General features: G+C 48.0%; 1 protein-coding gene and 1 long non-coding RNA gene across 2 annotated transcripts; both read left to right on the plus strand.

The window, feature by feature from the left end:
* Positions 1–2,591: 2,591 nt before the first annotated feature.
* Positions 2,592–3,472, plus strand: LOC139787574 (uncharacterized). The gene is made up of 2 exons (XR_011724342.1): positions 2,592–2,796; positions 3,326–3,472. It is a non-coding gene; the product is annotated as an uncharacterized lncRNA (long non-coding RNA).
* Positions 3,473–6,577: 3,105 nt separating this feature from the next.
* On the plus strand, positions 6,578–11,368 carry LOC139794598 (coiled-coil domain-containing protein 81-like). Its single transcript, XM_071744513.1, has 9 exons — positions 6,578–7,053; positions 7,287–7,348; positions 7,900–8,038; positions 8,253–8,509; positions 8,716–8,801; positions 9,167–9,291; positions 9,773–9,887; positions 10,279–10,755; positions 11,234–11,368. The coding sequence occupies exons 1-8, from the start codon at positions 6,948–6,950 to the stop codon at positions 10,700–10,702; spliced, it is 1,314 nt and encodes a 437-aa protein (XP_071600614.1). The 5' UTR covers positions 6,578–6,947; the 3' UTR covers positions 10,703–10,755; positions 11,234–11,368.
* Positions 11,369–13,494: the final 2,126 nt, after the last annotated feature.

The following is a 13,494-nucleotide window of genomic DNA, read 5'->3' on the forward strand; positions in this document are numbered from 1 at the left end:
GGGACTCCAGCAACAGGGATCAGTGCCACCTCCCACAGTGATACCACACTGCACAAGCCCTGTTTGTCCCACAACATGGACTTTTGCCACGGGTTTCCTGCTTTCTGAAGAGGGGCAGAGTAACTGCTGGCCATGTCCCACAGCCATGGGAACTCCCCACTTCCCTGGGCTGACAAGAAGGATGTGGGTGCTGCCTCACTTGGGACAGCAGGAGCTTTTGTTGGACATAGCTGGCAAATGTGTCCTAAACAGCTGTTCACTCTGGAAAGCAAAGGAAAACCAGGTCACACTGTGCCTGCTGGCTCTCAGTCCTCTACAGCCCAAATCCATGGTGCAGTGGCATATGAAAAGTGTCCTTGCCATATCCAGCCCCAAATGGAAACACTGGCAGGAGATGGCAGTAACAATGGGGCACAAATCTTCCTGTGATGGGAAGGAAACTCCTTGGGCAGCTACCTTGGAGGAGTCTGGGCTCGATACCCAGGATCTATCCTCCCACTACAAGAGATAAACAGTCTCCAAGAAAAACCTGGTAGGAGTCCCAGATAGCTGCCAGGCATGGACCTGCCTCCTATATGGGAAATTCCTCTGGTACCTTTCTTGAAGCAGATTCTATTTTGGGAAATTCAGTTTGCCCCACAGGCTTTAACCTTCAGACTTCAGAAGATTCCTGGAAGGAGTCTTGTGAAGTTACAGTGCATGGTCCTGTCTCTGTCATACACAGAAGTCCTCTGGTAGCTCTTGGATAAGTTGGATACTGCCTACTGAGACATAAGCTATCTTCACAGGATGCCAGAAGAATCCAGCAGAGTCCTGAGAAGAGACTCAGGAAGCTTCTGGGTATAGGTCTGCCTCTGCAATGGACAAAAGTGCCTTGGGGGATGTTGAGGCTACTACTTCAATTCAGCTCCCTTTCACAAGAGGCCAAAAATTTCCAACAGATGCCTGGAAGGAATCACAAGCTGCTGCAGCATTCATAAAACTCAACTGGTAGCTACCTTGGATAAATATGGAGATGTAACCCAAGAGCTCTGCTCCATCCTGAGGTGGCCAAAAGACATTGAGAGTCCTAACTGTGGTCCTTTCTGTAACAGGAGACAAACTTTTTGGGTCAAACTTCTGACCTTTTAGGAGTCCCAGGCTGCTACATGGGAATGCAGTTTCCATGTAAATTACTTTAAAGTAGCCCCAGCAACTGTGTAGCAGGTCAACTGGGCTGTCACCTAGGATAAGATTTTCACTTCAAGGAGGAGAGCCACACTAGAGACCTACCAGGGAGAAATCCTCAGCTGCTTCCCAGGAGGGGGGTGAAATGCATCCAGACACAAATCTACTTGGGGCCCACTTTGGGCACTGTCCCTCAGAAATGAAGCTAACCTTATGCCACCGAAAAACAACCTGGGCAGCTGGCTCTACAGCACCCCAGCCAGTGACCTGCCATCAGAGTTCCTACAATCACAGCCTGTCAGAGGAGGCAGCAACTGGGCAGTGACTTGTCATTGTAAGTAGGTCTCTGCAGAAAAAAATGAGGCTGCGCACTGGGTATGAATACTTAGCAGCTACAGTTCCTGGTGCACAGGTGGGATCCCAGCTCCTTCCTTCCTAGGTAAGGCAAACTAATCTGTGTGTCTACCTTGGCAGGGTCCCAGCCAGCCAGCTGGCACTAGGACTCTTTCCACCAGAGGCAAACCAACCTCAGTTTCTGCCCAGGGAGAGTCTAGGGTAGTTGCATTAAGTTAAAGTAGCTGACACTCCAGATTGTTCTTTCAGATGAGGGCTGCCAAACCCACCAAGTACCTGAGGGGAGTTCCAGGTGAGTGGGTTCCAGAGAAGAGACCTCCTGCCCCAAAGAGGCAAACCAACTCAGGCCGATACCTGGCAAGTGCCTTGAGCAGCTCCCAACAGGAGATTCTCTGGGATCCTGCCATGGCCTGTGGCTGAGCCGGGCATGCAGAGCCCAGACAGGCGGCCTTCATTCCTCAGCTCCCCCTGCCACAGAAGTCATGGTGGCACCGGGACTCTTGTTGCTCCCCTCGTAGGTGGCCCTGCACCCCTTGGGGCCACATTGGTTGGGAAGCACCAGAGCTTTTCTCTGCCCAGCTGCACTAGAAGTGCAGAAGGGCCTAAAAAATGAAGCAAAATTGTGGTATAGGCCCAAACCAACAGAACAGGTTCAGTTCAGTTCGGTTCGGTTCAGTCCAGTCTGGTCTGATCTGGGCCCTTCCCCACAGCTGCCTCCCCCGGGTGGCTCTGGGATTGGTCCGTGCACTCACAGCTCTGATTGGTGGGACTTCCCACGGCAGCAGCTGATTGGCTGTCACAGTAGGCTCAGTCTGAGGGGGAGTGGGGAGGAGGCAGCGGTTGTCATGGCAGCCGCCCCCACCTTGGGCCCGCTGAGGCCTGCGCGGTTCGGGACTCAGAATGTTCGGAGCCTCCCCTGACGTACAGCACCATGGATTAACTCTGGGAGGGGTTAGAAAATTCCCTTCGTGAACTATCCTACCAGCCAGTCTTTGAAGTATGAGAGTGCGTTAACCTGGAGAATATATATGTGTGTGTATATATATATATATGGGCTGCTGCATAATGAATTTCTGCAATGTGGCTGCAGACTCTGGTATTGCTTGTACTGAAGTAAAATTAATTAAAGGACAGCCCATGGCTGGAAAGAAGGAGTGTGGAAGCTTAAAGCTGTCCATGAAGAATAAACGATATCCCTGGATCATGGAACCACTCACATCAAGAGCACTTCCAGAAGCCAGAGGCCTGATCCTGCACTTTCAGCTGCTGTGAAAGGTAGGATGCTGTCACGATCCGAAAGTGTTTACATCAGATGCTAACTGCAATCCAACTTGCTTCGAACACTACGAAAGGGAGATTGGGACCAGGCTTCAAAACATGAAATATGGCTATATATCCTCAAAACAAGTACAATCAGGACTTAGACCCCCAAAAACGAGGCTTTGGGCCCTAAAAATTAGGGTTTGGATCCTAGAAAAGAGGCCACAAATGCACAAAATTAATGAGTGTTTGGGCCATGCAATGATCTTTAAGGTCACTTCTAAGCAAAGCATGGGGTAGACTGTTACTGGGGGTGCCATTTAACAAGGGACAGAGGGGTAGAACAGTTTGAGTCTGAATGTCTGTTCTTCAGGAGTTATCATTCTCCTTAATGTGGAACTGCCAGAGGGCAGCAGTTCCCAGGGAGCAAGGTTCCTGGGTGGGTACTACAGATCCCAGCATGCTGCAGATCCAAAGCTGCATTTGCAGGGCCCAAAGCCCCATTTTTAGGTAACTATACATCTGATTTGTTGTTTCCACGTAGGAAGAACTACTTTGTAAGGCACTAGAAAATGCTAGAAGAGAAAACAAGGAAGTTGTTTAGAAGAAGTTCTGCAGGTGAATAATACCCTGCTGAACAAGGTGATCCCAACTCAATATGAAGTGAAAATAAAGAAACTGAACATCAGAAGCTGGTAGTCTGTAGTTAAGATCAGATCCAGGATACTATATTACTTTGCGGTATTATCAGAGCTTTGTGTCTTTACTCATCTGTCAATATCATTGTTGGCTGTATGCTGAGCCAGCAGCATGAAAAAGATAGATTCATGCAGAGTTATAGAAATGGGCTCTTTCACTCATTCCCATAGTGACTCTTTGACCTGGTCTTATATATCAAGGAACTGCTCACCCAGGGTCATTATGGCACCTCTACAAGCAGCTTTTCCAGGAGGTTAGCAGATAGCACTTCCACTTTGAAGTCATCTGCAGTAGCTATAGAAAGAAGAGCACAGGTTTGCTGTTTGAATTCCCCATGCAAAACTGAACACTCAAACTTAAGTGTAGGTATAGTCCAAATCCCCTAATCTTGCTTTAGTTATTTAATTTTCTGAAAGTAAGTTGTCCTACAGTCATTTGTTTTGTTTTTTTTTCCCAAAAGTCTATCACTCTGTATAGTTATTTCAAATATGTGCTATATGAAATAATAGAAAATACATTCTAGTCTCTAAAAAGTAGTAGTGCAGAGTACATTGAAGATAAAAGTGTTTACAATGGAATTTTCTTTCCTATTCTTGTGTTTAAAAACAAAAGCATGTTAAATGTAAGCATGAATAGCATTTTTTTTTCTTTCTCTTTAAATGAAATAATAAATTGAACAAGCCAAGACTGAGAAAAATATGTATGTTGAACACTTAAGAGTCTTTGAAGAAGCAGTTTCAATCTGAGAAACAGGATTCCAGGAAAGCTGTCTGTCAAGAATCTTCTGAGTTGAGACAGGGTAGAATGAAAAGAGTTCAGTGAATGATTTCCAGAGAAATAGTTTAGACAGTATTTTAAGATCAAGAACTTCATTTTTAGGGTTTAAACTCTAATTTCTGGAGTCAAAAGCCATTTATTTGGCCTGAAGCTGCATTTTGAGGATCCAAACCATGATTTGTTGTGTCAAACTCCCTCTTTTTAGAGCACAAAGCCTTTGTTATTTTCACTGCTCAAAGCTACATTTATAGGATCCAAAGTCCCATTTTTACTTTACAAAGCCATTTTCTATTTCAAAGTCTCACTTTTAGAGCCCAAAGCCTTGTTTTCAGGGTACAAACACTCAATTTAAGGGCCTGAAGTAGCATCTTGGGTTCAAGGCCTAATTTTTAGGCACCAAAACCTCATTTTAGCATCCAAAGCTGCATTTTTAGGGTCCAAGCCCTCAGTTTTAGGGCTCATGGCTCTGCCCACACCCAGGCCCAGTCCCCAGAGTCCTTGGACCCTGATGCAAGGGGGGCTTGAGGGAGCCTCTCAGTTCCCTGCAGCCTTGCACTGAGCCTTGACAGGGTGAGGAGAAATCCAAAGGCCTGGTCTGGGTTCCCATGAGACCAGGCCAAGCCTTTGGCCCTCAGTTTTCATGTCCCTTCATTCAAATCACTGAGGAAAAGACCCTTGTCCTGCCCAGGCTCTGGCATTAACACCACTATGGTGCCAGAAAACAAAAATGACCCTGGAAGAGGCTTGGCAAGGTGTTGTATTTCTGTATGTCCCAGCTCTGCTCAGTCTATGGGCTGGAAGAGCAAAAGTCTGCACAAGGAATTGTGTTGTGCTCCAGCTGCAGCCAGAAATCTGCAGAATAGGGTAAGGTTAATGCTAGGGCCAAGACCAGAGGAAAGGAATCTCTCTGCTAAAGAAGCTCTTTCTGCCTGCATCAAAACCAGACTTCCTCTCCCTGCTCCTTGGAGGCCTCTCTTCCATTTGGGTTGCTGAGACATGACCGTATGAGGTTATGCTCAACAGTAAAATAGGGGGGGATGCAGGGTATAATTTGGTTTGCAGTAAGCAGCTGTTTCATTTGCATCAATTTCATTCTTGTGCTTTATTTTCCTCTCTTTGCTATGTTTTTCCTCTTTTGCCTACAATTTTTTTAGGTTTATTTAATTTTCCTTTTTAAATCGTCTTTATTTCAAACCACAAGTTTCTTACTCATGTTCACTCTTCCAGTCCTTCCTCCATCCCACCAGGGGTGTGAGGTGAGTGTTTGAGCAGTTGGGTGGTGTTTAGTTGTTGACTGGGATTAAACCACCAGAACAGCTTTCCAAGCAAGTTGACGTATTTCTACCTTCCATCTTGAAAACGAGGTCTATATTAGTCCCATAAGTTAGTGGATATTTAAAGAACTGCCTGACAATTATTATGCAAAAAAACTGGAAACAAAGGCTACAGGAGACAGTGGGTTACAGAAGATGGGTGCAAGTTTTCAGGGCTTCAGAGGGACAGGATCAGTGCACAGTAACTGCCAGCACCCCAGATTCAGTCCCAGAACTGTACAGAACCTTCAAGAAGGAGAAATGTCTACATGTCCAGTGGTGCTCCTCCCCTGGGAGGGAAGCCAATCCCACGAGGTTATAAAACGGGGAAGCATCCCAGTTCCATATTCACCCATCACTGGCTGACTCCAAACAGACCTGCGAGATATCACTGGATCCTGGGGGGGTGATTTCTCTCCTTTTTTCTCTCTTTCCCTCCTTCCTTTCTTCTTTGTATCTTATCTCTTATTATGAACAGCTATATATTACACAATTTGCATACATTATAGGGCTTGAATAGTTTTTGTTGTGAAGCCCAAAAAGGCTACAAAACTGTTTGGAGACAGAATTTTAAGTCTTTAAACAGTAAAGGTATTTATTTTCGGATCCTGGGAACTCCCAACTCGCGCTGGACAAAGAGTTGGACAAAGAGAGGCCTGTCTGGGCTTCAGTTTGGTGACCCAGATGAGACCTACACTTTTAATTATCTTCGAGATAGAAGTTAGCCTCATTAGGGCCTTGTTTTTTTCATACTGTTCCAGTGGAAAATTACAGGAGTTAATCCTGTCAGGAGTTAATCCTGTCAGGGTCTTCCTCTGTTTCATTTGTAAAATTTTAATAGGTAATTGCATTTAAATTATGGTGGGCCATTTCTCCCTTCCTCTTTTCCTCACAACTGTAAGTCAGTTTTCCTAAGATAAGATATCCACACAATAAGTAACATAACTGGTCATTTGGTGTTGGTTAACCTTAATTTACTCTGAGAGGATTTTGAATCTTGCACAAAGTCCCAAACTACCCAGGGCTGCTTGTGGACTTAATTATGGCAGCTCCCAGCACACGTGAGACCTCAGCAGGAGTTGCATGTCAGGCTAAAACCTGAGCAGGGGGTCAGTGAACAGTTACAGTGGTGGTGACATCATGTCAGGCAGAAAGCGACAGGTGACAGAGTGGGTAACAGGTCACTAATGACTGTGTCACAATGGGCAGCATCAGCAGTGGCCATGTCACCATGGTGCCACAGCAGGCCTGTGATACAGCTAGCTAGCTGCACAGGGGTGCAAAAGGGGCTCCAGGGCAGTGGGTCCTCCACTCTGGAGGAGAGTCCGTAGAATAAGCTACAGACAGTTCTCTAAAGTTATAGGTAGGAGCTCCCACATGGCTTTTGCCCAAGAGGAGACACGTGTCTGCCTTAGGGAGACCCAGATTGACTTCTGGGATGGGATTGAGCACACCTTCCTGATGCCCAGCATCACTGCCAGAGGTACAGGCACCAACAGCCATGTGGATGACAGCCATGCCATGACAGTCATCGCTGCCAAGACCAACAGTCAAAGCATTGGGTGGGAAAGACTCATCCATCTCAGGGGTGTTATCATCTGGAGTTTGGGACAGCAATGACACTTTACATCTGCCAGTGCACCACAGATTAGGGAATGTTGGGGGGATGAGAGATGGCAGACACAGAGAGTGACCTGGTTTTCCTTTGGTTTGCAGTGCGAACAGTTATCTGGGATGCAGTGGCTGACTACATTCAAGAACAGCTCCTGCTACACAAGGTGGGGCAACACTGTATTCTCCTAGTGAACCCAAAGGGGTAGGGAGTCTCCATGGCCCCAGCACACAGCCTGCAGTTACTCTTTCCCTCCTTAGAAAGTTGGAAACATCAAAAAAGTTCCCCCTAATGGATAAAAGGTTTGTGCAATGTGGTGTCACCCTTGGCAGGTGGCCTGCCTGTACTGCAGGGCTCCTCCTGGTCCCTGGAAACTATGGATGTCCTTAGGCTGCTTTTTCCCAGACTCCATCACTTGTCACCTTGATGAAACACTGGAACAGGCTGCCCAGGAGAGTAGTAGCTGCCCACTCCCTGGAAGTGTTCAAGGCCAAGTTGAAGGGGGCCTTGAGCAACCTGGTGTAGTGGAAGGTGTCCCTGCCCATGCAGGGGGGTTGGAACTGCATGATCTTTAAGATCCCTCCCAACCCTTGCCATTCTATGATTCTCTCCAAAACTTTCCACAGCCCTGGTTTGTGCCTCTGGACATGATGAATCCCAGCTCTTCCCTCTGGCCAGTTTTCACTCTTTATCCTTTCTCTTCTCTACTACTTGCAGGGGGTTCGAATTCCTTCACTTGGCTCCTTCGAACTTGTCCCAATACAGATCCAGGTTGGAAAAGAGTCTGTGACTATCCAGAGACCTGTGTTTCACCTGGCCAGAAACCTTGCAGAAGTCTGCAAGATCCACCTTCCTGGTGAGATGTTAGATTAAACCCTGTCTGGCTGTGCTGTTTTTGCATCTCTCCCCTGGGTCTGAAATGACTTTTCTTAAGAAACTTCCCCTCTGCAAAGCAGGTCCAAATCCAGGGCCTTTCTTTGTAGAGTAATGATTGTAAAATGCAGCACACTGGCAAATGCCCAGAGGGACCCCTGGATGAGCTCCTCCATCCTTTTTGTGTGATTTTCTAGGCATCAAGGAGCTGCAGCCTATCAAATACGTCAAAGTGGCTAAGGCTACCTTTGTGTCATGGCGGAAAGTGGAAAACTGCATCCAAGGCACCACATCCCTCCTCTGTCTCTGCCTAGGGAAGGGGAAGAACATTGCCCTTGTCCTGAAGGACATAGGGGTGCTCCTCATTGAAGACCTGAGAGTACAAATGAAGTATTTTTACAAATTCCTGGAGAGGATGTCTGGAAAGGAGAACTTGGAAAAGGCAATTTCTAAGGTGAGTGTTTTGAGTTCTCTGTGACCAAGGCAGTCCCACAGCAGTGCCCCAGCACTGCCTGTATGTGGCCTATCAGGACATGGCCAGCCACTCAGGCTAGGCAGGAGCTATGATCCTATCAACTCTAACTGCCTCAGGCTTCTCCAATTCTGAGTGCTTCAGCCACAATGAGGATATCCTTCTATATTTGTCCTCCTCCACTGCAGGTTCCCCAGATTCTGGACATGGTGGTGTCCCCGGTGGCACCTGTGGTCTCACTGACAGTTTCTGAACGTATCATCGTCTTCCCTGAGTGAGTACATCTGCAGATGTAGCCTCTAGTTCCTTAGTTGTGGTTTGGTATCATTTGCTTCTTGTCACCCCAGATGTCCTGCCATAGGGACACCAGTCAGTGACTGTCATTTATGTCCCCAGCTCAGTCATTCCTGCAAGGGAAATCTGCTGGGAAAGTTGGAGGGCTTTAGGCAACATTTTCTTCCCATCATAGCCTGGATTTCTTTGCAAGGGGACTCCAATGCCCAGAACGGTCCTTGGGGGTGCAGTGTCATCAACTTGGGAAAAATAAGGGGGTTTGTGCAGTGTCAAAATCTGCTTGTGAGCTGGGGAAAAGGGCTGCTGGTGCAACGGGTCATGCTGGTGTCACTTCTCTGTCTCCAGGTTTGAGCTGGAGTATGTGTTCAAACCACCACCCAGAGACCCTCTGAAGGTCCTGAGAAAAGTACGTCGTAGGGATCAGAAGAAGAGGAAAGAGGTTTTGCCAGTTCTCAGTCAGGACAAAAAAGGTAAAGCTGCTCCTGGCTCCTTTCCATAGCATAGTCAACCAGCTTCTGTGATATGTTGGGGAAAGTTGTTGGGGTAGTGGTTGCAAAAGGACTCCAGCTTATGCCGACAGCTTGGCACAGCTTTTTCTGCTAATGACTTGTTGGCTTCCACAAAACCAAATCCCAGGGTAGGATGTGTCCAAGGGAGCAGTGAGAGGATGGTGATCCATGGCCCCTAAGAAATGATCCCTCTGCAAGAGTTCTTATTCCATCACTGACACCACTCAGCTCTTCTTTTCCAAGTCTACCTCTGATAACACAGTCACAAAATCACATTGCATCATGGAAATGAGGAGCTGACTAAGAGCCAGAGTCAGGGTGACTGCAAGTGGAGCAGACCCACCTTCTCAAAAATTCTGGGAAGAGGCCTGAGCACTCCTGCATGTCCCCATGGCCAGCAGTGTCCCAGCAGTACACTTCTGACAAGGAATCTGATTCCCAGATCCAGTGGAAATGTGTGAACTGTCCTCAACAACTGATTCCAGCTTGACTGATGAGGAAACCACACCAGTCCCAGAAAAAGAAGACATCGTGGAGAAGATAAAGGCTCAGGTCAGGTGAGTCTGAAAGCTGAGGGATGATGTCTGCATGGGGTCATTTTCTGACCCAGCAGGAGTCCATTCCCCAGCCCCAAACACCGTTCATCACCGCCCAATGGTGGTGGAGGCAGTGTCCAGAGGGGTAGAATGGAGGTTCTGGGAGCTCCCCGTTTTACAGAGCTGGCTCCTTCCCTTCAGGAGAGTCCCAGTGTGTCCTCCTTAGCTGTGCACAGGGACACTCACCTGTCAGTCCAGTATCCTGGCTCAGGAGTTTTCCTCTCCTGAGCTGAATTCAGCCATCAGCTGAGCCGCCGGCAGCTGCGCAAAGTGGCTCATGGCTCAGAGGGGCAGAATGTGACCCTGAACCCATTGCATCCTCAGGCAGACCCTTCCCATCGTGTCTTCACAGGGCACATCTCGCAACCCTGCAAACCACCTCTGAAAAAGAGAAGGCCAAGGGCAAAAGCACTCGTGAAGGCCGAAGAAAAGCATCAAAGAAGAGCAGAGCACAGGCGAAAGCACAGAGACGCAGAAAAGGGCAAAGACAAAAGAAAGTTTTGCCATCGATAAGCTCTGAGGCCAGGATGCCTGAGGAGCTTTCCTATGCCTTCATTACACAGACACCAGGACCAGAGGAAGCAGAATTACTAAAATCAAGGCCTGAGATATTCTGGTCTGTGCTGAAAGAGCCGCAGAGAACAATATTAGCTGGATACATATTTGAGCCCTCCTCTTTGTTGCCAGTAGCACACAAGCAGTCCAGGACTACACAATGGCAACCACTGAAGACCAGATCAGTGGTCTCCAAGGTGGATTGGCCTTGGCTGGAGTGAACAGGAAAGGGTTGCCTGGTGCAGAGGAAGCATCACTTGAGGCGGCAAAACAAGTATGTAATTGAAATCTTTGTCTTTCTTGGGTGCTATTTCCTTGTACAAATGCAGTGTTAAAGGGACAGTGAGCCTCAAGAGTCCTCAGTTCTGATTGATGGGATGGCTAAGTTACCACCTTGGGCTCTTGTATTACCAGGGGCAGTGTACTCATTTTCTAATGTTGCTCTCTCTTGGGTACATATGAAAACACACAAGGCCATGCTATTTGGCCATGTCTGGAAGGCCTAACAGCAATGCCACTCAGAGCCAGAGAGGGGACTGATTCTTTCCTACTCATAAGAAATGATTTTTAGGTGGGTCTAGCACAGCTTGTGAGCAAAGTGCTGCTGTTGGGGAAGCTGCAGAGAAGAGCTAGAGAGAGGGAGAGAAATAGCTCGGTGTCCTGACCTGAAACCATCCAAGGGGTTTGCATGTGAGCCAAGATCTCCCCAAACCTACAGTGATATTTTACAAGAGTCTCTTTTTTTTTCACAGATGTCATCTACCTGGACCTGTGCAAAGCATTCAATGCTGTTCTGCGCGACATTCTGACCTCTAAAGTGGATTCATATGGGTTCAGTGGATGAACCACTAATTGGATAAAGAACTGGCTGTATGGTCATAATCAAAGAGTTCTGATCAATGTCTCAGTGTCCAAATGGAGATGTGTGACAAGGTATGTTCCTCAAGGGCTGGTACTTGGACTAGTGCTGTTTAATATCTTTGTTGGCAACATGGACAGTGGAATCAAAAGCACCCTCAGCAAGGTTGCTGATGACACCAAACTGTGTAGTGAAGTCAACACACTAGAGGGAAGGGATGCCATCCAGAGGGACCTTGATGTAGCGGCGAGCCTTCTCTCGGGGACACGGCTCTTCTCCGGAGCTCTCTTGCCGTCCCTTTCCTCAGGCGTCTTCATCTCTTTTGTCCCCAGTTGTTGCAGCAAGCCTTTCTCTGGGGGACATGGCTCTTCTCTCCGGAGATCTCTCACGGTCCCTCTCCTCAGGCATCTTCATCTCTTGTCTTTCTGCTTCTGGGAGCATGCCTTTTATTTTGCCCTTCAGCCCCGCCCATTTCCGGCTGGGGCAGGCCCTAATTAGTGGGCACACCTGGGACTAAGCTCCCAGTTCATTATCGGCGACACCTGAGGACTTGTGGTTTTCTCTACACCTTGACAGGCTTGTGCAAACTGCACGAAGTTCAACAAGGCCAAGTGTAAGGTTCTGCATCTGGGTGGAGGTAATCCTATGCAAGAATACAGGTTGGGAGGAGAAGGGACAGGAGAAGGACAGCCCTGAGGAGAAGGACTTGGGTGTGATAGTGGACTGAAAGCTTAATGTGAGCCATAGGTATGTGCCTGCAGCCCAGAAATCCAACTGGGTCCTGGGCTGCATCAAAAGAAGCAGAGACAGTCGGCCAAGGGAGCTTATTCTCCCCCTCAGCTCTGCTCTTGTGAGACCCCACCTGGAGTGCTGTGTCCAGTTCTGGAGTCCCCAGCATAAGAAGGACACAGAGCTCCTGGAACGTGTCCAGAGGAGAGCCACTAAAATGATCAGAGGGCTGGAGCCCCTCCCCTATGAAGACAGACTAAAGAAGCTGGGGTTGTTCAACCTGGAGAAGAGGAGGCTCTGAGATGACCTCATAGCAACCTTCCAATATCTGCAGGGAGCCTACAGGACAGCTGGGGTGGGGCTTTTTACACGGGTGTGCAGTGGTAGAACAAGGGGAAATGGTTTCAAACTTGAAGAGGGGAAAATCTGGTTAGACATTAGGAAGAAATTCTTTCATTTGAGGGTAGTGAGACAATGGCATAGATTGCCCTGGAAAGTTGTGGCTTCCCACTCCCTGGAAGTGTTCAAGGCCAGGTTGAATGAGGTCTTGAGCAACCTGGTCTAGTGGAAGGTGTTCTTCCCCATGCAGGGGAGTTGGAACTAGATGATCTTTAAGGTCCCTTCCAACCCTACCCATTCTGATTCTATGGCTCTATAATCCTTTTGCAAAAAAACATCTGTCTTCTGGACACAAGGAGTTTGGGAAAGAGATGAATAAAAACATAAAGGAGTAGTTGCAAAAGAGTGTCGATTTCTTTAATTGTTCGTAATAATTCTTCACAAGAAAATGGGTTTTACCCATTTTCTGATACTGGCCCAGCACAGTCCTGGAAGCTGGGCCACATGAAAGATCCTTCAGGATCTGTTCCATCTGAGGAACCTTTTGTATGGATTCTATGAAAAAGGACATAAATTAGAATCAATGACCTAGGGGGATATCAAAGCCCAGGGACATGTCAACATCCATGAGGACCTCAGAGCCATGGGGACCTCAGAGCCATGGGGAATGTCACTGCCTGTAGGTACTTGGGGGATGACACTTCCAGGAGATGCTCCCACACGAGGGGCCATGTTGGAGAGGATGACTTTTATGGTCTGCTGTGTGATGTGATGGTAGGCAGGGAAGGAGGACAGCAACATGCCAAGAGCTGGGACCACCACCTTCCTCTGATGGCTGCAGTTCTGGACCAGCTGCTGTTATGTATGGTGAGTCCAGGGGGCTGCTGGGGACGGGGAAGGAAGCCCCCACAGCCCTATGGGGAAGCACCTGGGGAAAAAGCAGTGCTGTGGCTGCTGGAGCCAGGCTGGCATTCCCCCACCCAGTGTGGGGGACATGAGGGTCAAAGCAGCAGCCAGACAGAGCCATGTGCCAAGCTGCATGGGTGAAGGGCAGCTGGGCTGTGCTGGGGGAACCTTCCTGGGGCA

This window comes from Heliangelus exortis, chromosome 1 (genome assembly GCF_036169615.1).
Source record: "Heliangelus exortis chromosome 1, bHelExo1.hap1, whole genome shotgun sequence".
In the NCBI taxonomy this organism is placed as follows: domain Eukaryota; kingdom Metazoa; phylum Chordata; class Aves; order Apodiformes; family Trochilidae; genus Heliangelus; species Heliangelus exortis.